We start from the raw sequence: 18,417 nt of genomic DNA on the forward strand, positions 1-18,417 counted from the left end.
CATATATGCTGCTAGAGAGTTATTTCCAGCCAATTAGTGCCAATTAACCTTTTTGATGTCCATGTCATCCAAATGGTTCTGAACAAACTGTACTGTGGCATTGAAATCAGCTTGGTTGAATTCATAAGGAATATTCCATCCTAGAGGGCCAAATTTCCTTCTCTCCTGAACAGTGGAATGGAGGAAGGCCACAGCATACAACATTGGCTTCCATTGTACCATGTTGCTGATGTCCAAAAGATCTTGATTCACACCTGTAACAAAGTCATTGACCATTATAAACAAACTTTCCTATAAAGCCCTTTATGAAAAGCTTTCTTATTTTATTTTGGCTTTCTGGAACTGCATTTTTCCTCTGCAATTCCCATTTAATCATAATTTCTGTATGATGGTTGCTTAGAGAAAAATAATACTATATTTCCCACATATATGTTGTACTTGAAAAGAATAGCCATACATAACTATCAAAGCAAATTCTCTAAACCAGGGGTGTTAAACTCGTAACGTCACGTGACGTGTTGCGAGGTATCATGACTTTTTTCCATTGCCAATGGGTTGGGCATGGTTTCGGCATGATGCATCCGGCCCGCGGGCTGGCAGTTTGATACCCCTGCTCTAAACCAATCACAAATCTTGAAGTAATGGAGCTGCTGTGGTGCAGTGGTTAGAATGAAGTATTGCAGGCTAATTCTGCTGACTGCCAGCAATCGATCTTGACTGGCTACAGGTTGACTCAGCCTTCCATCCTTCTGAGGTTGGTAAAATGAAGACCCAGATTGTTGGGGGCAATATGCTGACCCTGTAAATCACTTAGAGAGGGCTGTAAAGCACTGAGAAGTGGTATATAAGTCTAAGTGCTATTGCTATTGCTAATATACATGAATGAAAATACTCAGTAAAACATTTTAATAATCTGCTGGTGTTCATTTTCAATATTTAGTCAGACATACCCTAATTGATAATTTACTGACTAGCAAATGATTATAACATCCAGATATTTATAGGCATGCCTATAGCCATTTATCTTATATTTAATATATGTTTCAAGTAGAAAATCCAGTACAAACTGACTGATCAAAATACTCCAAGCACTCTTTAAGATCATTCAAGGTACGTGATTTTGTCTTGCTGAAAACAGAATAAAATATCCAATTCTATGGGGAAAATTTATGAAATATCTGTAAGACAGCTGAGGCTAAGTGACTCACCTCCATACGTTCGCTTCAGGCCAGCTTTAAGTCCCTGGGGAGGTTCATTGGTGAATTTTATAGACATCTGTAGAAGGGTGATAGGAAAGTGTTTGTGGACCTCTGTAGTCATCCACAAGCGAAAGGCCTCATGAACTATGTCTGTTTCCACAACAGTGTCCATCAGCTCATCCATAAAGTCAAGACCCAAGTGGCAGTTCTGCAAGAGGGCCCATCCACCCTAAGAGAAGAAGATTTTAAAAGACATGTAGCTAGGTTTGTTTTTCCCTCTGGAAGTCAACACTATGCATTCCGATTATTGTTGCCTTCCAATGATACTACAATTCACAATTCCTCAGTGCTGACACAGTATTTTACAAATATATCATAATGTGTTTTTAGCTCCTAAGGTATCTGAAATATAACCAATAATCTAAGAATATGAAAGAATTCTATGGATCCTACTTAGAACAGATTAGATTTTCAGTGGTAGGATGAATGCTATCTTGTACATATCCAACTGGCATAATCTTTCACTCTACATCATCAACAATGATCAATTTTATTTTGAAAATGAAATTCAACAAAGTAACAACTTAATTTATCTGAAATATAAATGTGTTTCACACAAGCAATATGTATTCCTGAGAGCTCCCAAATATAAACGTGTATTGGATTGTGCCTAGAATTTAGCAATATTTTTGAATCATAATATATGGAGCAATTGATTTAAAAACATGCTATATTTTTATTTTCAGAATGCTACTGGCTAGAAATAATCCTATTTTGCTCTTTAGAAATAAAAAGACAAATTCTATTCAAAAAAAAACAGCTATTAGGTATGCTATATTCATGTTTAGCTAAACTTCACTAGTAATTTGTAATGTTCTATTTTTTAAAAAAATGCCCTACACCAAATTAGCATGGAAAAGTTGCCTTACATGAGCCATAGTTTGCTGCAGGAGTTTACGTGCATGGACTTCTTGTCCCTGACCCATAGAAACGTAGCGTGTTTCAATTTTCAACCTTTTCCCCAAAGCAATGATTGAATCAGTAGGATCGGAGCCCATCGACAGGAAGCAGATGAGAGGTGTGCGTGGATCAGATTCTTCCCAAGTCTTCTCCAAATCTAAAATGACCCCTTCCGCATATTTTTCTCCCATGGTATCCTTAATGTACTTCCTAGCCTAATTTTTAAAAAGACATATATTAAGGTTTCACTTGTATTTAATAGGAAAAATGCAGGGACTTTGGAGACAAAGAATTTGCAGGATCTTTGACTGAACATGAATGTACAATCAACCCATTAGAATATTACAGAAGTATGGTGCAAATCTTATTATACCATGTGAGCAGTAGTATTGTGTATATATAAAACTACTAAATGTTCATATTATTTAGAATAATGTCTGCAGGATTCTCACTAAACTTTAATAAGCCTAAGGTGCCTACAGCAGTATTTGCATTTCAGCATTCTCACTGAAAGCAACAGGACAAATATCCAATTTGTAAAGCTGGGATTGAAGCCAAATGGTATTCACTTGCTGATATAAGAAGAACAGTCTCAATCCCTTCATCACAAATAACACTGAGATTTACTGGAAAGCAGTGTACAATTACTACTTTCCCCAAAGCTAGTGTTTTGCAATGTCCCTTTAAGGTTCATTCATTTCTTGGAGATTTTCCACAATACAGTGATATCCCTGGCCATGTATACACTACTGTAGGTTTAAGGGAAATCCTAGACCTTAAGAAAAACATTCTTCCCATCCATAAGATCAAGAGCTGGTTTTGGAAATGTAGCCCTTGGGAAATATTATATATCTTACCAGCATTCAATGCCATTGATTATAGAATCTTTTTGGACTCCTGAATCGGTTGGGAGTTCAAAGAACCATTTTACACTAAAGGAACAGATCTATTTCTTGAGAATTATCCTGGATTCATGGATTCTACTTGATTAGCAAGTGGAGATTGTAGCCTGAGGAAACTTTGCCTACCTTTGGCTGCTGTACCAATTGTGGCTCTTTTTTGGAGGTATTGGCAATAATAACCCATGCCTTCATTACCTTGAGACTGAATTAATGCCACATATTTTATTGGAAGCTACGTTTGAACTACCAGGAAAGTTTATTTTTGTACACATTGCTACCGTCCATACGCTGGTAGGTTAGAACCATTTCAACCCTGCAACATCAATACTGTCGATACTGCATTGCTATCCGTGTGCTTCTGAATATAGTCTGAAATGCTGGCTTTGATCTCTAAAGTCTTGTATATTTTAGATCCATGTTGCTTTATCTTCTCCAGAATCTGGAGGAACTAAAATGTGCTGCTTCTGTGGCAATAGAAGAATGAAATAAAATGATAGCCTCATGAATGTACATGTTGGAAAGGTGAAGCAGTCCTCCCTTCAAACGACTCATGGAATTGTGTTTGTGTATGTGTATAACTGTATATGTTATGCATAATAACCATAAAGATGCTCTTCACCATATTCTATTATTAAAACTTTCATACATAACTTTCACCTTTCAAGTTAGAACTTGTTGTGATTTAGGGTCAGCCTGTGGGTTCGGCATTTGGGTCGGATGATTCAGAGGAGGAGGAGGGGGGTGTTGGAGAGGTTGCTGAGGGGGTTGGAGAGCTTGCTGATGAGAGCCCTCAGCCAGGCCCCTCCCACCTGGTCACGACGCAGACCCAGCTGTGTGAGCCTGACAGCGTGGATGAAGATGACCCACAGCTGGCCCTGTTCAAGGACGCCCGACGCAGGAGGCAGTCAATCAGGAGTAAACAGAGGAAGGCAATGGGGCACCTCGGAAGGAGGCAGAGAGAAGCCACGCCCTGAACTGTTTAAAAGGGGAATGCGTGGGAGGGCTGGTTTGCTGAAGGCAACCGCTTGAATAGCTCCTGTTTCATGGTTCGTGTCTTGTTCCGTTTGCTTTTGTGTCCATAAATTTGGCAGGCTTAGTTCCAGCCTCTTACCTTCTTGTAAAAGGGGTTGTCCCTGCCTTTTCTGCAGGGCCGGTAGCAGGCTGGTACAGAACAGAACTGTCTAACCCAGGGGTAGGCAACCTCGGCTCTTTTATGACTCATGGACTTCATAGCTGACTCAGGAATTCTGGGAGTTGAAGTCCATGAGTCATAAAAGAGCCGAGGTTGCCTAACCCTGGTCTAACCTAAAGCATATATACCTACCTGGGCAATAGTTCTGTCAGGACACCAAGACCTAGTAAGGAGGAGACGTCTGAAGCAGTCCAGAGCTTGATCATAGCCACTGGGAACAAGTTCTTCTTCTGGTTTTTCCTTATCAAACCAAATTTTCCACTGTTTTTCTGTCCGTGAGATCTAATAATATAATACAACGAGAGTGTCATATTACACAGGAATCATCAATACAGCCCCCTTTTCCTGATTCAAAGACAGACTGCTTATCATTTGTTAAGGACATCTCTCATGTTGGAGTGACCAACAGCTATTGAGGTGGATCAAGGTGATCTGGCAGGACGTTTTCCACAGGAAAATTGAAGAAAACCCCTACGTGAACATTCTATGTCACACCAAAGTGTCTTTGAATGGACAGTGACCTATTAAGGTTTAACTAGCCATTGAAGGACCACCCATTCCCATCAGTCAGGATGCTCTGTGCTCCTTGACTATATTAACAGTAGTTGCAAAACAACCCAAAACTTGGCTTGTGTAGCACGTTTTCCCTTAAGGGGGTGAGGGTGTTGGATTGTCAAATATTAACTTAGTGGCAGACCAAAATATATCTTCGAGATTGCTATTCCTATCAGTAAACTCTGACAGCTTAAAATGCACTGTGCAGGCCCTTGTCACAGGGAAGTTCCTTCACCTTTTTGGCCCTTGCTTTAATTCTGTGCTTGCTAAGCAGCACAATCACCAATACAGCAGCAGCAGCTCTCTCCTGTGAGGGGAGCAGTTCTCGTGGCCTCCTGAGGCAAAGTAAGAGGAACGCTGTGGGGGAAGTGATTTTGAGACTAGATTTTCCTCCCATCTTGAAGACTGGAGCATAGCATGTCTTTGAGGCTGTAGGGATGAACTTTCAAAGAATATGATTTTAATTTCAGATAGCTTAATGAGTGGCTCTGTGTTCCTTTCTGAAAGAACCATCGCCTTCCTTAGTTGTACAGGTCCTTATCACTACTTATATAGTTCAAGCTGTAATGAACTATAAGCATTAATATCCAGGGCAGCTTTGTTTGCTCCAAAATGTAAAGGAAGGACTTTTATCCTGAGTTCACTTCAATGAGCATTTTACCGGCAAGTTCTTATACTAGATTTAAAGAATTGGTTTAACTTTAAAGTATAAGCTGCATGCAAATAGGATGGATGGGATGGATGGATGGATGGATGGATGGATGGATGGATGGATGGATGGATGGATAGATAGATAGATAGATAGATAGATAGATAGATAGATAGATAGATAGATAACCTTTATTGTTATTTTTTACTGTGGGCCCACGGCACACATTAAAAATGAAATTTAGTGGCTTGCTCACAAAGTGTACACATATATAACACACATTTAAACATTCTATATACAACGTATGTATAGACCTACACCCTTACATATAAGTAACATATAAACAATGGTGGGATTCAAATATGTGAACAACTGGTTCTCTGTGTGGATGCCACTTCTGGAAGTCCATACTGGGCCGGGGCAACAAAAAATTAGCTACTAGTTCTGCCAAAGTGGTGCGAACTGGCTGAATCCCACCACTGTATATAAATATTAATCATTGTCCATCTTGAATACATAATAGAAGGAGGAAGCTTTAGAGTTCACAAGGTTAATACTGTATGGAACAAAACTGTGACTGAATCTGGATGTTCTGCTTCGGATACCACGGAGCCTCTTCCCAGAGGAAAACAGGTTGTGAAGAGGATGAGTAGTGTCCCAGACAACCTTACGGACCCTGCTCAAGCAACGCTTATGTGCTATGTCCTGGATGGAAGGGAGGGAACTGCCAATAATCTTTTCAGCCATCCTCACCACTCTGCACCACCTTCCTGCCTGAAGCAGTGATGCTTCTAAACCAGACTGTGATGCTGTATGACAGGATGCTCTTGATCGTCCTTCTGTAGAAAGTGGTCAGTACAGGGGGAGGAAGATGACCTTTTCTCATGCGACGCAGAAAATGCAGGCGCTGCTGTGCCCATTTCACCAGTGTCTCACTGTTGAGCGACCAAGTCAGCCTACTTGTTAACTGCACAACCCAAGAATTTGATGCTGGTAACCATCTCCACACATGAATCATTAATGCACCAGAAAAGTGTGGCTGTGCCTTCCTTTTCTGAAATCGACAATGATCTCTTTGTTTTTCCCACTGTTTAAAACTAGAATGTTTTCCTTATGCCACTTCACCAAACCCTCAACATCCTTGCAGTAAACACCCTCATTGTTTTCATGAATAAGGCCCACTACTGTTGTATCATCTGCGAACTTCACAATATGGTTGGTGACAAACCTAGCACAACAGTCATGGGTCAACAGGGTGAACAGCAGCAGACTTAGGACGCAGCCCTGAGGAAAACCTGTGCTCAAGAAAATGGCGTTAGAAATATTTGTTCCAGCTGGCCCATATTGGGGCCTGTTAGTAAGAAAATCAAGAATCCAGTTGCACAAAGGAGTGCTTAAGCCTAAAAGGCTCAAAGAAATGTTATTTAAAGAAATGTGCTTTATATGTCCTTTGCCTTTGGATCTGAACAAGGCTGGCTGACTGGCTGCCTTGTTTATGGGTACCATCACCACTAGAGATGAAATTGAAATTGAATTGGTAGTAAAGTATGTTCTGTAATGATCTCAGAACACTTGTTTCTGAAACATCAGTGCTTCAAGTTCTACATTTGCCAGATAATATACATCTGAAGCAGATTAACACATTGAAATTGAAATCCATTAAACTGCCAATTGAAACAAACTGCAAAAACAAAATATACCAACTCCTACTGGTACCTACGTGGTCAAGAACATCTGAAAATTGTCTCAGTTTACTGAGCTCCACCAAATTCAACCAAGTCATATCCAGAATCCATTTAGCTGGTTTAGGAGGACAAGCTTTCAGATCCAAAGAAGCACCACCTAGAAATATATGTTTAAAAGTTTAAAGTTTAAAAAGTAAGGTTTAAAAAAAAGTAGTTACCAATGCCTCCTCACACACACACACACACACACACACACACACACACAAACATTCTCCCCCTTATTTAAAGGGAATTCATACACCTATGTTGGAATTTAAGAATATGTTGCCTACTCTGCATGAAGTTGAATATCATATGTTAAATTTCATTTAGAAACCTAAACCATAAAGTCACAAAATTTGTAGGTTGTGGTGTACAGGGCTTATTGGATCAACAAATTCAACATTCCATCAAGTGATGGAGAGCGCCCGCCCTGTGAATCGTCAGGTTAATATTTCTAATTACTGTTTTGTACAGGCAAGGAGGAAACAGCACAGGGCCATACACCCAGCACGTGATGTACTTGCTATGACCTTTAATCAGAGTTAGGAACTCCTCGTGTTTGACTTTGCCCCGCTGCAAATCAATCTTCAAGGTAAGCAGCAACGTGAACAGAAACTTATGCTCCTCATAAAGCCCTCGCGCGGCATATTTATACACTTCATAGGTCATGTGCTCAATGATATTTGCTATTCTTTTGCTTGTAATTGGGCTCTTGACAGACCTATTCAAAAGAAAGGGAGAGGATGAAAGAGTAATATAATGCCTTTAGGGCAAAGATTTTAGAAAGGGTAAAAGTATACAAGAACAAAGCATTTTCAAAGCTGTAGTTAATAATAGTGAGTTATGGCAAAAGCAAACAGAGTTGCTGAGGCAAATTCAACATGACAGTAAATACTGTTCGATCAATACGATCCAACTGGCTAGGACTGTTTGGACTGCTGAGAGTTCACTCTTCTTTCGGATAGGTTGAAAAGTATTTTAGCTTCATACAATCGACTCCCTTGATCTTTATCCCTACTAGTCCTCCCTCCCTCCCTTCTTTTCATAATGCAGTGACTACTAAAAGGAGGGCCTAGCCTAGACTGCCATCACTTCATATGGGGGTGGGATCTTCAGCAGACGCTTACCAGATGAACAGACAGGATACGCAGAATTGTTATAGATAAGGCATCGCCAAGACATTGCTCTAAGCCAGGGTTGTCAAACTCAATTTCATTGAGGGCCGCATCAGCATTGCGGTTGCCCTCAGGGGGCCGGGTGGGTATGGCCAGGGTGGGTGTGGCCTACTGGGTGGGCGTGGCTAGAGTGCCTATGGCCTACTGGGTGAGCATGGTCAGCTCTACATCGTTCGCATCAAGGGTGCCTATGGGGGCCCGGGCAGGAGTGGGACAGATCTGAGGGTCTCTGGAAGAAGGAGGGTCTCTGGGCCAGGGCCAAGGCAGTGGGGGCCATTCCCTCACTGTTTCCAGGATGGCTTCGCGGGCCACATGAAACCACTTCGCGGGCCGGATCCGCCCCCCGGGCCTTGTGTTTGACATGTCTGCTCTAAGCAAAAGGCAGTGATCCGCAGCCCCTGCTAGGAGAGCAGATGACAGCTGTGGCTAAGAGGTCTTTGCACAATATCTTGTGCACCAATTGCACCCCTTCCTTGATCTGGAGGCTCGACTTGCTGCCATTCTCATCTTAAGTCACTTCCCAATTGGATTACTGCAACCTGCTCTATACAGGACCACCCTTGAAGACCATCCAGAAACTACAAACAGGTCCAGAAGGCAGCAGCATAGGTAGCTGGGGGTATACTTTGCTATGTTCATGAACGTAATTAGTTCATGAGCTACTATGGCTACAAAAAGTTCCTGAGTGCAGTTCAAGGTTGTAGATGGCACAAAATTGGGTTCTTCGCAGGATTGCCTGTCTCCAGTGCTATCTGCCATCTCACAAGCTGTAGTACAATGGGCACACTTAGGGTCCCTTACCTGAAGCAATGTCATCTGGTAGACTTGATAATAGAATAGATAATTCTAGATTCTAGATAATAGAATAACAGAGTTGGAAGGGACCTTGGAGGTCTTCTAGTCCAACCCCCTGTTCAAGCAGGAAACCCTATACTACCTCTTCTTAAAAACCTCCAGTGCTGGAGCACCCATAACTTCTGGAGGCAAGTCATTCCCCTGATTAATTGTTCTCACTGTCAGGAAATTTGATCTTATGCATCGAGAAAACTCTTAAAGTGAATTGCAAAGGAGTTCTGAACAGTTTTCATGTTTGCAAGCATTAGCACAAATAGGAAGGTTTCACAAAGCATTATGTGTTCAGTTTAACATGATATGTAAATTAAATCTCTATCTCCATAGGCTAAAGCCTAGGACATGAAGATAATTCATTGGTAATTCAATAACTGAAACTTAAGAGTCTCAATTGCTTAAGTTGCACAGCCATATAAATTTTCACAAATAAATAAAGCCAAGCTAACACTAAAAGAGGTGTTTGTAATCTTAGAGATCAGCTTGTTAGTAATTCCTGCTTTCTCACCCTTTCATTTACTTGCTTGTGAATTACTGGAAATGCTACGCAAAGCACAGTTTTCTAATATACCACAGACAGACCCAGTGTCTTTGTTCCAAGCCCATGCTGGATGGGAATTTATGAGAATTGTAGTCCAAAGTATGGGGCAAAGCTATACATCCGATACATTAGACTGTAAGCTATGCATTAGACTAAGACATCCCCCTCAGCTTTATTGGAGACATACACCTGAACGTGAAGGAAACAATATGCTCAGCATCTAGACATCTCATTGCAAAGGTAAAAGCAGTTACATCTGCCCACTTTTGCATGCAGGAAGAATTTGCCCTTTCTCCTGGGAAATTATTTCTGACTTGATGCTTTCCAAACTCTTTAATGTCCAATCTCTCTAGAGCACTTATTATAGATTCCACTTCCTCTGAATTATTCTTTTTCTTGCGCCCTTTTAGAGAATGCAAGTTGGAGGTTTTTGAACACAGATCAGTGCTTGCTATGTCAACACATAACAAAAGAGAATATTTTGATTCTGCTTAGGATTTTTATTGCATTAAGCCTCCTCGTCTCTGAGAATAAAGTCCTTGGAGAGGCTTAAGAATGATCATCAAAAATACACTTAAAATGAGATCTCATTAGAAACCACTAAAGAAAAGACTACACTGTCTGCTACTTTTTTCTTCTCCTATTCCCCAGGGCAGGACATTCTTTCCTTCCCCATCAGCCAGGTGACTTAAGGCTATTGGAAGGCTAAGCTCCAAGAAAGAAAGACAGATCTGTGACAGAGAAGATAGGAAGAGCTTTAAGGCATCAGAAACAAAAAGTTAGAACTGATGCATGCAGGGTCCCACCTAGTGGGCAGAAAAGGAATTGCTGCTTCAGTGTTCACTTTCTTTTCTAATATCCTTCCTTTCAGTTTTATTCATAGCACGATTATTACATTGGGAAGCTACAAGGGACTCTACAATGCTTAGAAAAAGTGTGGCATTCATGAATATTAAATTGAATTTAGGGAAAGTCACTCCGTCAACCAATTTTGTAGAGCCAAAAAATAAAGTGAGAGGTGTTCTGGATCACATATTGTGCACGTTCTTCCTATCCCACTGTCATTTATGATCAAACATTTTTTTACGCTTTCAGAACTGCAGAACTTGTTCTCAAATTATGAGATTAATGGCATGGGTTTGGAAATTCTAAACAAGGATGGCTATATCACATCATTTCAGCTATCCGAAAGCTGTGCCAATTTTTGTTAATCCAGAATGTGAAAAATGTGAGATAATCCAAGTTACCTTGCAAGTGAAAGATCAAACAGGCCCAAAAACTGTCGAAGTGAAGTTTGATACATGACGTTTACCATACTCATCTCCGTTATCAGAAAATAGAGAATGCTGCCTCTGGTAGCAACTGAACGAAACAAGATTGGATTTGATCAACAGAGATGTAAAACCGCAGCAACTATTAAATCTGTAATTATAAAATCTCCTAATGACCATTAATGTCTGATAATAAATAGCTAAAAAGATTTTGTGCACTGCAACCATTTTCTATTTAAATAAGAAAAACAGATATCTCCCCCCCCTTGCATTTTTGTTTTTACCACATCACTGTACTATATTCATCTGCATATTCAAAAACTGTAATATCAGTTCTAAACTACATCTCTTTCATTATTATTTACTACTCAATAAAAGCCATTCTTCACTTACAGAAGGAATCTTTTTTGGCAAAATTTTAGATATTAGAGATTTATTCCCCAATGCAGGTAGTTTTCGACCACAACTGAGTCCAAAATTTCCATTGCTAAGATAGTTAAGTGAGTTTTGCCTCATTTTACAACCCTTCTTACCACCATTGCTAAATTAATCACTGCAGCTGTTAAGTAAATCTGGCTTTCATCATTGACTTTGCTTGGCAGAAGCCAGCTGAGGTTACAAATGGAAATCACATGACCCTGGGACAGTGAACTGTCATAAATACATGCCAGTTGCCAAACACCTGAATTTTGATCATGGTGATGCTGCAGTGGTCATAAGTCACTTTTTTCAATGCCTTTGTAACCTCAAACAGTCACTAAATGAATGATTATAAGTCAAGAACTACCTATCTTTAGTCTGCTAGTGACAACAGATGAATATTGCAGTTCTAAGAGCCTCAATTCTCCTCATCACTTAATTCCTGTGGATAAGGAAAGTTGCAAGGAAATGGTCACAAACCATTAAAGCTCTCAAATCTTCCTCAATATAGGCTTGGGGCCTAGCTAATTTTGACCCTTAAAATACTACTGTCATGCCCTAGCTATAATTTGTGTATATACCAGGGATAGGCAACCTTGGCTCTTTTATGACTTGTGGACTTCAACTCCCAGAATTCCTGAGCTGTGCTGGCTCAGGAATTCTGGGATTTAAAGTCCACGAGTCATAAAGGAGCCAAGGTTGCCTACCCCTGGTATATACTGTTGTTGCTCTCTAGCCCCATCTAGTGGCCGGGGGTCAAATACCCATCTGTATTGTTTGGAAGCTGAACCAACCCTTTTACCCATCAATCCTCACTCCCAAAACAAGTGCATGCTGGGAAGCCAGATTCCATTTCCTTTAAGGTTTGGAAGGAAGCAGAAGCACGAGGGAGTATCCAGCCTAATCTGTGGCACATGTTCATCTGAGGACAAAATCCACATCCCATACACATAGCATCGCTGGTGAGATTTAGATTTATCTGTTTATTTGTTAATTGTTATGTTCACCAGCAACTCAATACTGCTTATTTTGTATTCTGTTTCTTATTGTATGTATTTCTACTTTTCCCAGTTTCATCTATCCTGTTCTTTCAATAAAACAATTCCGTTCTATGCACACTGTCTTGTTTTATTGGAGGACAGGTGGGTTTAGGTGCATGTCAAGCTGCACACAGAGTAAAGTGTAATGAGGACAGAAAAACTACAGTCCAAGCAATAACTACAGTTTAGATCTTTAGTTTGGGAGGGGGGAAATTATCTTACCTGGCCTGTATTCCTCCCGAGCTGAGTTAATCTGTACTTCAGTCTCAACTGATGTTTGCAGTTTCTGGGTCACCTCTTCTGCTGTTCTTTTTGTGTTATTAAGTACAGTGATGAGACTCTCATCTTCCACCAGAGAGCCTTGTGTGCTTGTCAGTCGATATAGCAGGTTATCTTCCAGTTCTTTCATCTTCCTTTTGTTAGCTGTCACATCTTCTATAAGATCAGTTCGCTCTTTCTCCAACTCCTGTTAGGGCATTTCATAAAGACATACATCAGTGCGATGTATCATTGAGAGCAGGCCAGTTAATGCAAGGATCTACAGTGTAGTACCAATGCATTGCCAAATTGGTACCCAAAGTATTATTACCAAGAGACATTCATTCATTATCATATGTCATTTTCCTGGGTTGTTCTTTGCCCTTGATTGCACACTTTGATCCAGAGGACTACTTAAAGCAGAGGATGGAGGAAATCACGTTCTGAACCACAACCAGCTACATTAAGATTATCCAAGTGAGCACGGTCAGATTATTCAGACTGCAGCACCCAGGCAGTCTACAACTTTGATGAAAGAGCTAGGAGCCAAAAGCAGGGTGGGAGTAGAAAGATGTTTGGAATTATGTGATGAAGTGGATTGGAAGCATTACTCAGCATGGGGCCTGTAAGTATCCCATGGAACCCACTACCCCATGAATTTTTCATTCAGCATACAGATCACAGGATATAACACTGATTATTACATTAAGCAGATTTAAAGATGAATAACTCAACATTGTTCACATTTAATGTTTCATACATAGTGTCTCCCCAGATGGCATACACAACACTGGTGCTATCCTTAAAGAATGAGGTGAGAGATTCAGGCAGAGATTGTGAATGTTCTAAAAAGATAGCAAATATTGTCAAGGTTGGGGTTCAACAACTTACACTGTGTTGTATTTAGGTCTACAAATTCTGTATGTAGTGTAGTCTGGATGAAAATAATTAACGCGAGTTTTCCTATCAAAAGTAACATTAGTTTGTATCTAATTCTAAAGCTCCTTTATTGTGCAGAATACATTTGAAGATGAGCTAAAATGCCTTCCCTGTAAAAAGAGTGACCTGTGGCAGCCTGTAAAAACAAATGTAATTGGAGATTATGAAAGTAATTTAGAATTATGGGTTTTCTTTTGACAAGCGGTCATAGAAAAACTGAGCATTAGCTTTGAAGTGAAAGAATAAAATAAAAAAATCCAGAAAGCAATGAGAGAACATTCCATTTGTTTTAATTGGTTTCTATTTCAAACTGGAATGAAAATAGTTGAGAAGAAGACATTTTCCAGATATAAATACATGTAATTACAAAGTTCCACTATGTCATCTTATATCTAAAAGTTTTTCCTCTCTGGACAATAGAAGGTAATTTCACCTACAGCATGAACAATGATTTTACTATTATATTCTGAATATCACTGTATATATCTTATTTCACTATGTAATATACCTTACTAAATAAGATACCTAAGGGAAGAATTAAAACTAGAAAAATGGATTCAGCCTTTTGATGGCAGGAATGAGATCCTGATAATTAACTATAAACACATTATCACCTAGAATGTATTATCATATGTAGTCATTTTCTTTTAACTCATTGTAAAGTTCTTTCACAATTTGAAGCTATTTAAATTTCTGTGAGAAAAAAATCTGTCAACTTTACAGCCAATCTAAGAAAGACAATAAATAGATGTTATGTTTAACTTGCACATTTTTTAAAAAATAAAATGTTGGGGAAATGTGATAATGTTGAGTTCTGAGCAGGCACTCAGGGAGAATTTAACTCCATCCTCTCATTGGCTAATAAAAATCACATTTTAAAGCAAACCTTCAAAGTTGCTCTTTACATTAGGAAGAAATAAGCCACTGGAAGAAACTGTTTTTCACTTTACAAAATAGGAGCTCAAATGAAAGCTTTTCAAAAAAAAATAGGAACATTTCAAAGAAATACATTATTAAGTTCTCCAGCCAGCTTTCCTCAAATTCTCATAAATTATCCTATATTTCCCCCATGACTTCTAAGTGCCAAATTCAAATATCACTTTGAAGCCATGTCAAATTTGATCCCTAACAGGTGCAGAAATGTAATTAGGATCAGACATAATAGTCTGACTTGAACTAATAACTAAATATCCAGTTATCTACTAGATTCAAAGCTCAAGGCAACATGCTGTCTTCTTTTCTTTGACCTTCTGATTAGTGGAATTCAACAAAATCAGTAATACAAATTAGAAAAGTATGATCTGTTTTTGTCCCCCAAACCAGAACGATGAACTTTTTATGAATTAGATGGTTTAATTTAGAATGGTGAGGATTACGCAAACAACCTCAGCTTATCAGGGGGTTTTTGAAAATATATTTTTTATTGAACAACTTTTCAACAGGCTAAAAACAATACAAATATTAGAAAGAACTAAAGAAAATAAGGAAGAATAATGATTAAGTATGGCTTTTGTTTGCAAGCCCACCAAGCATGATAAGATGACCCTCCACGTTATCCACATTTGAGATACCTTTATACATTCTAGACAATTTTTCAGTAGTCATATACCAATGGTACATTATTTTATAAAATATATCTTTTAAGTTATAGCAATCCTTTTAACCACATCTTTTCCCATTGATCCACCAGTATAATGAGTCCAAAGTTCTTAGCCCATTTTATCACATAATCTTTCACTTGCTCTTTTGAAGTTTCAAATTTCAATAAAAGTTGATACTTTTGTAGCAATTACATGTTCATCATTTGTACTTAGCTCCAATTCTGTCTGCTTTTCAATTTCAAACGTCATATCTATCTTAAATCTTTATTTTAACTGTGCTTATAAAAAGCATTAAAAACTAAATTCCTCTGCAGTCAATTGCTCTTTTGATTTCATCTTATATTCTCAATGTACCTGTTCTAACAACTCTGGATAAGTTAACCATATTGCTTTACCTACTTTTTCTTTCCTATAAGTACTGAGAAACATAAAGGGATTTTTGGGCAGGCTGGGTTTATATCTGTTCCATATTCTCAATATGGCTCTTGTAAAATAATAATTCCTAAAATTTACATTAGTCTTCACATTATCTACCATGAAAACCATGTCATCCGAACCTCAGATCATGCCTTTCTAATTATAAGATCTTTTTATTCCTCAGCAGAACCTACTCTTTTCTCCAGACTAAGCAGCAATTTCAAGTTAGGCAGTCCTAATTCTTCTCATTCCTTTATATCTTGAAGTATTTTATAGTTAACCCTTGGGGGTTTTTTCCCCTTGCCGTACAAACCTAAGACATATTTTTCTGGTACATCAATATTTCATTCCATGTCTTTACATAATTATTTTGGTATAATGTACAATCCATAATAATCATAATGCTACAGAAGTATTTCACTTTTTCTCAACAGTTTTTTCCATCAATTCATTTTGTTTACGACATTAATCATTGCTGACATTTTCTTTTATTTGTTAACGTGAAAGCTAAGTAATTCTCCCAAATCCTATTTCTATTTCTTCCAGAGGATTTTCCAAAATTATCACCAGGTCATCTGCAAATTCCATAATTTGTAAGTTTCTTTTTTTAACCTTCACTCCAGCAATTCTCTCATCTCACCTTATGTTTCTGTTCAATACTTCCAAAGCTAAAATAAATTGCAATCTTGACAAGAGGAATCCTTGCCTAGTCCCTTTCTCTATCTCTCAAGGATTTTTTTTTAATTCTCCATTCACAATTATCTGTGCCTTTTGTGAAATGTAAATCAATTTTATCTATTAGATAAAATTAGATCTATTAGATAAAATTATCTTAAAATACTACACATGTTCTCTTCAATTTATATCTCATTGCAGTCTCTATTAAAAAATCTTTAAAACCTCATCATCCATCCTAACAGGAAAAGTCCATTAAGGGTTACCACAAAAACAACCTATGTATTATAAACTTGATCTAATAAACCTACTAAAATCCCTTCTTTCTACATGTATATCTCATTTAAACAAATCCCTCCAACCTTATCATTCAAATCTTGACAGTAAAACAGAAAGAAAGAAAATAACATAACTGGTTTAACTTTGATTGCATACATTTAAAACACAGCAAATAAAGTTGCAGGATCCAATCTGGGTTGGTCACTGGGACCAGTGCTGGAGCCCAAATTCAGGGAAATTCTCTCTACCAAACACGCTCTGCTAGAGACAAGTTCCCTGAAGATGGGCCCCAGCATGAGTCTGAAAGCTCAGGAGACAAAATCTCTGGTCCTGGTGACTGACCCACATTGGATCCTGGAATAGCAAATAAAGATTTTCTCATATAACACTTATATAAACGAAATCTTAACATATCATCATCCAGTGCTGATAAAAAAAAAATCCAGCCGATGGGCTGGATGCATCATGCCAAAACTGCACTTATCCCAGCTCCAGCAATGAGGGAAAAGTCAAGATACATAGCGACATATCACATGACGTTGCGAGTTTGACACCCCTGGTATATAGGTAGGTAGTCCTCATGTAGTGATCACATTTAGAGCCTTGGTGGAGCAGTGGGCTAATGCCTCCTTAAGTAACACCAGCTGCCTGCAATTAGTGCAGGTTCGAGTCCCACCAGGCTCAAGGTTGACTCAGCCTTCCATCCTTCCGAGGTAGGTAAAATGAGGACCCAGATTGTTGGGGGCAATTAAGCTGACTTTGTAATAATGCCGCTTGGGGTGCATGTGAAAGCCCTAATAAGCAGGCATATACATAGAATGAAGGCTACTGCTAAGCTTGTAAGCTGCCCTGAGTCTTCGGAGAAGGGCGGGATATAAATGGAATTAAAATAAATAAATAAAATTAGAACTGGCAACTACGCTGCTAAGAGAAACTATGACTGTGCTTACGCTCTCACTTCAGTTTTCCTTTGATTTAAAGATCTACAAAGGCTGTAAATGTGAAGGTTGCTCTCAAAATTACTTTTTTCCACCACTGTTGTGACTGCAAAAAGTCACTGAATGAGGCAATTGATAAACAAGTGCTGCCTATTTGTTCAGAATGGAAGTTTAATTAAATTCAAAGAAGAATGGCATCCTTATATTTCATATATCTCACAACAATCTTAGATATTTACAGTATGACATACATTTCTAATATATTGCTTACAATCAATGGCTGGAGTATAATGAGCAGGAAGAGCACAATTTATAAGCAAGTGGTTCTTAATAGCTAAGTGCTTTACAGCACTCTCTGGGTGATTTACAATGTCAGCATATTGCCCTCAACAATCTGGGTCCTCATTTTACTGACCTTGGAAGGCTGAGTCAACCTTGAGCCCTGTCAGGATTGAACTCCAGCCTGTGGGCAGAGTTTGCCTGCAATTCTGCATTCTAACCACATTCTGTATCACCAGGGTTAGAATGTTCAAGTGTGATTGTTTTCTTTTCATTTTTCTCTTTTTTTCATTTTCTTCCTTTGTATACTGTATTAGTAATAACTTTTATTCCTTTTATGTTTTTAAAAATAATTTATTAGAACTTATAATTCCATATCTTATTGTATATTAGTCCTGACCTTTGTATTCTGCATAGAGGTTACTAGTTATTACAGATCAAAGATATTCGAGTCCCTTGGACTGCAAGACAATCAAACCGGTCAGTCCTAGAGGAGATCAACCCTGACTGCTCTTTAGAAGGCCAGATCCTGAAGCTAAAACTCAGATACT

The 18,417-nt window shown here is 38.7% G+C and overlaps 1 protein-coding gene across 1 annotated transcript in view; it reads right to left on the bottom strand.

Moving 5' to 3' along the window:
• DNAH5 (dynein axonemal heavy chain 5) overlaps window positions 1-18,417 on the bottom strand; it is a gene marked incomplete at its 5' end in the record, with an annotated part of 162,574 nt that overhangs the window by 16,519 nt on the left and 127,638 nt on the right. The window contains 8 exons of the mRNA XM_083360300.1: window positions 49-254; window positions 1,209-1,428; window positions 2,129-2,374; window positions 4,386-4,535; window positions 7,178-7,299; window positions 7,715-7,905; window positions 10,997-11,111; window positions 12,703-12,946. Of these exons, the coding sequence (XP_083216426.1) occupies window positions 49-254; window positions 1,209-1,428; window positions 2,129-2,374; window positions 4,386-4,535; window positions 7,178-7,299; window positions 7,715-7,905; window positions 10,997-11,111; window positions 12,703-12,946 (1,494 nt within the window). The remainder of the gene's footprint in view (window positions 1-48; window positions 255-1,208; window positions 1,429-2,128; window positions 2,375-4,385; window positions 4,536-7,177; window positions 7,300-7,714; window positions 7,906-10,996; window positions 11,112-12,702; window positions 12,947-18,417) is intronic.

This window comes from Vipera ursinii (assembly GCF_947247035.1).
Source record: "Vipera ursinii genome assembly, chromosome: 3".
In the NCBI taxonomy this organism is placed as follows: Eukaryota; Metazoa; Chordata; class Lepidosauria; order Squamata; family Viperidae; genus Vipera; species Vipera ursinii.